The sequence below is a fragment of the Rattus rattus genome, chromosome 10 (assembly GCF_011064425.1).
Source record: "Rattus rattus isolate New Zealand chromosome 10, Rrattus_CSIRO_v1, whole genome shotgun sequence".
Lineage (NCBI taxonomy): Eukaryota > Metazoa > Chordata > Mammalia > Rodentia > Muridae > Rattus > Rattus rattus.
Window position 1 is genome coordinate 69240752 of NC_046163.1, and position 5236 is coordinate 69245987.

Here is a 5236-nt window from a genome sequence, read left to right on the forward strand (position 1 = left end):
TGTACCCATGTTGCGTGGCCTGAATAACCCACCTAGTACATAAGTATAAACTCTTATTTTGTTATTTGGCCTGTTTTCAGTATTGGGATACTAAATCATTCTACTAGGAATATTCTCATAGCTGTCTCTCAAAACATATATTCCTGACAGAAACACCCAAGTGCAGACACGTGTGAGTCAGGTGCAGGGGTGTGTGCAGAATTGCTAAGTACAGGCCGTCTTAGCCAGTGCTGATCCTCTCTCCCAGCCCCAGTTAGACCCAGGACCTTATCACAACACAAGTACAGCAGCAGCCATAGCTGTAAGCAGCCACATCAAGGAGAGGGAGTTCTCATCCAGGTGCAGCCAGGAGTCTCACAATGACATCACAGAATTCACTATGAGGTCACTCCTGAACTTCTGGGTATGGAAATGCAGACCGCCCTTTCCAGGCAGAATGGTTCTTTATTTAAACTGCACTGAGGAAGCTGGAGTGGACTCCAGGGGCTCCTCTTTGCCATTTTGGGCTCTGAGTTGTACTTTAACGAGCTTCAAAGGTCACTGTCTCCATGACCTCGGATGTCACGGAATCAATGATTTCCAGGCCCTGGCCATCCTCTGTCTCCATGACGGCGTTCACATCGGTTTTCTCCAATGTCTTGGATATGATGTCTATGTCTTGGCCACGCTGTGATGACAGGCCTTTTGCGGCCAGGTTGGCTCTGATGTTTCTCAGGAACAAGCTGATTCTGCCCATCCTCTTGTTCGTAGAGACAGAGCTGGCAGTGGAGAGGGTCCGGCCCAGTTTGTGGGAGCTCCGGGACTCCTTCGTGATGGGGATGTGGCTGACCCCTTTGTGTGACCTGCTGCGCTTGCTCCCTTTGTCCTTCTTGTCATTGCTGCCGCCTCTGTGGCCGGCTGATTTTCGAAACTCCTTGTCCCCTGCTGTCTTGCGACTTTCTCCTGTCCTGTGGTGATGCTCACCCCTGCTGCTAACTCTTTCCTTTGCTCTCTGGTCCCTTCTTGTTCTCCTTTCCTTACGGGCTTTGGCTGTGTAGGCTTTCCGATGACTGCTGTCTTCACTCGAGTGGCTTTCGCTCGGCACGGTCAAGGAAAGGATGACTGGGACTGGCTCGTTTGCTGCTTCCCCAGCAGGCTTTCCAGTAGTTTCTATTCTTGAATTTGTTATGGTCATGATCTCTTTTCGGGAGAGGCTGGAGGATGAATTGGGAATATACTCCAAGGACTTGCTTGCCGCCCCTGACAAGGCCATCTTCATGCTCTTTGGTGACATCTTGCCAGCACTTGTGATGGTCAAATAGCTTTTACTTCCTCTTGCTCCCATGACAGTCTCCCCTGCTGTGGCTTTGTTTTTATGTCCAGAGCCTATGGATCTGTTTGCTGGCAAGCTGAAAGTGCCCATTAGGTCACTCACTATCGCCCCTGCTACTGACTCTCTGGAAAGGACTTTTGAGTTCATTTTGGGTGTGGGTACCCTGGACACAACAGTGGCTATGTGAGAGTCATGATGGATTCCCTCCCCACCAGCAAAAGCAGAAGAGCTGATCTCACTCATCTCTGCGGCGACAGTGAGGCTTTTGACACTGACCTGGTCTGGCTCCTTTTTCCCTTGGGTGTCCGCTTTTTGAGTTATCTTATGTTCTTCATCCAGAAGAGGCATGCTCATCATGTCCCCTGCAGGGATGGCGTAGGTACTGCTGTTACTGTCCACGGGCGGTCTCAGGAGGTAAATCAATTTTTCCCAGTAGTAAAAGAGATCATCCTTGCTTTCGGGAGGGGGACACAACTGCAGGTAGCAAGAACGGCCAGTAGCGAACTTGAGGCGTAGCTGCTGTTTATCACGTTTGTGAATGGAAATCTTTACAAACTTCAAAGGGAGGAGCCTAGTGAGCTCCAAGGTCTTGCGTTTTTTGCCCTTGTTGTTGGACAGACCACGGCCAGAAACATCTTCGCACGGTGCTGGTCGGGCCAGTAGCATGACGTCGGGGAGTGGAAGGATGGGACTGGTGCATGCAATGCCTACAGTCACCATTCGGACCCGGTTGTGGACGTCAATCACCTCACCACGTTTGGTGATCTGGATGAAGTCACTCTCGAAAATTGGTGCGTACTTGAATATGTCATACTCTCCTTTGTGTAGCTGCCGCTGTAATTTCCCCATGGTGGTGTTGAACATGCCAACCCCAGAACCGTTCTGGGCTGTATAATACGGTAACAGAGACTCACTCTTCCTGTCCATTTTTTTGTCAAGAAAGGTTCGCTGGCAAGGTGGGTTTCTGTATCTTTCTTGGTCTCCGCAGATGAGGGGAGCTGCAGTGCTCCTGGGTCACAGAGGTGGCACGTACAGCAGGTCTTCTCAACCCCACCCCACAAGCCCCCAGTTTGCCTCAGAGCCTCCAAGAGGCCTGGGCTGGGGGTGGGAGCACAGATGATTGGCAAGGGGTGCTGTTGGGTGCCTGGACCCAAGTCCAACCTCTCCAAAGATGCAGGGTAGACTCCAGGGAGGTTCTCTCCAGGGTCTAAAACCCCTTCGACCTCCACCTGTGATTTTTTTTTTGAAAACTCCCTGAGAGTCTACAAACTGCAGCCCTAGTAGGAGAAGTGACCACTAGAGCCTGAAGCCCCTGACAGCCATATTTATCCCCTTCTCCCTTTGTGACCTGTCGCTGGCACATCCCCCTTTGTCCCATCCCCAGCCACTCTCCAGGACAGGACCAGGTGTGTACCAACATGAAGAGGTGTCAGATGGGAACATTGTATATGGTACTTTCTTCTTCTAGCCCAGACTGAAGAGATTCAAAGCCTGTGGGAATTCCAGGAGGTGGGGAGCCTGGAAACATCCGAGTTTATGGTTTCGTGTTATGGGACAGCCCGGATACTGTTCTTGATTCGTCCAGGAAACCTCACTACATGTTGATGCTGATAACCTTTCAGGACAGCTCTGGCCTCTGCTAATTGAGAGTATTGCTTACTCTCGATGTACTGCGTGTGACATTTCACATATCAGTGGAAGATCCACAGATGTGCACTGGTTCACAGGGCAAAGACACTAAAGGTGAATCACCTGCACCCACAAACGATGATGTTCAAATCCAGGTCTTGCTGATCTTCCAAAATTCTTGTTTTAAATCACCACATGACTTTGCCTCTTGAGGGAACCTTGGGCTAGTCAAATGTTTTCAAACTAGACTGATTCATTTTCACTACATCATGGGAAATTGTATATAGGAGTGTGTGCATGCATGCTGACATGTGCGTGTGTGTGAATGTGTGTGTGTGTGTGTGTGTGTGTGTGTGTGTGTGTGTGTGTGTGTAGAGTATGATAAAGGAGGACAACCACTTTAGACAACAGGTGAGCTGAGGCAATGAGGGTTAGTGAGTCAGGGGCCACATTGTTTTTCTGGTCAGTTTTGTTTTTGCGAGGGACCACTTACTCTCTTAAGGACCCTGGGGTCTGCTTCCCACTTTTCCACACTGTGTTCAGTGAAATGCACAGTATAGGGCCAGGCGTAAGGAACAGAGGTCCTTAAATTCCAAGAGCCCATCCAAGCCCTTCTGTCCTAACAGCCCTGCTGTGGGGGAGAGCTTTAGAAATTCATTTACATCTGTCCTCATGACTCTGCCTATTGCTACAGCCACATAGCCAGACTGAGAATTTCCAAATTATTGTCACTTGGACCCCTACTCCAGGCTCTCCCAGTTGGTTTGATGAAGTCTTTTTTTTTTTTTTTTTTTTTTTTTTGGTTCTTTTTTTTTTTTTGGAGCTGGGGACCGAACCCAGGGCCTTGTGCTTCCTAGGCAAGCGCCTACCACTGAGCTAAATCCCAACCCCTTGATGAAGTCTTTTACCCTTGTCCTATTCCTTATAGACAAGGCTACTGCTATCGTGCCGTGGAAGGACACACCTCTGTTTACTAATTGATAGGCAGATGAGCAAAATATAGATTCTCCGTTCGACACACTATTACTCAGCCTCGAAGAGGAGTGGAGTGTTGACATTCTTCAACATGGGTGGACCTTGGCTCTTTACTAAGTGAAAGAAGCCAGACACAAAAAGCCACCGGACAAGCCTGGAGAATAAACAGTTGAGAAGTTTGCCAAATGCTGGATGTGGGACCTGGGGAGTGACTGATCTGTGGATACCCTTCATTGGTGGCCATACAGCATCATGCATGTGCACAGAACATTCAAATGCTAAATAGTATGCCGTGTGTTTCCATTCACACACATAGCACATTTACCTTTAGAACTCTTGCTCACAAACGTTGCAGTTAGTTTTAAAGGGTGGCCTTCAACTTTGCCTTGACTATGTGACCTTGAACAAGCTCTGGAGCCCCTGCTTTCTCGTGTGGGGGCTGAGTAATGCTTCTAGGGATCGAATGTCCCCACACCACTGTGTTAGAGGCACTTGGAGGCCCTGAGCTATTGGGAGGTAGGCCCCATGGGAGAACCTGTAGCAGAGGGTGTGTCTTTAAGTGCAATCATGGGACCCCGCCCCCGCCTTTCTCGTCCACTCTTTGCCTCCTGGTTGTGAAGTGGTTTTACTCCTTCACACATTCCCTACCAAGATTGTGTTGTATCTGTGCAGGCCAGAGGAACAAGGTGAATCCATCAAGGACTGGCACTTCTGAACTGACCTGTACTGGCTGGTTCTGTGTGTCAACCTGACCCAAGCTGGAGTTATCACAAAAAAAGGAGCCTCCATCGAGGAAATGCCTTCATGAGATCCAGCTATAAGGCATTTTCTCAATTAGTGATGAAGGGGGAGGACCCATTGTGGGTGGTGCCATCCCTGGGCTGGTGGTCCTGGGTTCTATAAGAGAGCAAGCTGAGCAAACCAGGGGAAGCAAGCCAGTAAGTAACATCCCTCCATGGCCTCTGCATCAGCTCCTGCTTCCTGCCCTGCGTGAGTTCCAGTCCTGACTTCCTTTGGTGGTGAACAGCAATGTGGAAGTGTAAGCTGAATAAACACTTTCCTCCCCAACTTGCTTCTTGGTCATGATGTTTGTGTAGGAATAGAAACCCTGACTAAGACATGAACCAAAATAAACTTTTGTCTTTTTCAATTTGTTTTCATTCACGTATGAGTACATGAACATGAAGGCCCAAGGTTGACTTTTCTCAGACACACCAGATCTAGCGATGTGGGTAGTCTGGCTAGCCAGCTTGCTCTGGAGATGCCCATCTCTGTCTTAAATCTAGAATTACAGGAGGCTACCATGTCCACTTGGCATTT

General features: G+C 49.0%; 1 protein-coding gene across 1 annotated transcript; it reads right to left on the reverse strand.

The window, feature by feature from the left end:
• Positions 1–434: 434 nt before the first annotated feature.
• On the reverse strand, positions 435–2605 carry Fam71a (family with sequence similarity 71 member A). The gene has a single exon (XM_032915739.1). It carries the CDS (start codon positions 2237–2239, stop codon positions 521–523), a length of 1719 nt encoding a protein of 572 aa, XP_032771630.1. The 5' UTR covers positions 2240–2605; the 3' UTR covers positions 435–520.
• Positions 2606–5236: the final 2631 nt, after the last annotated feature.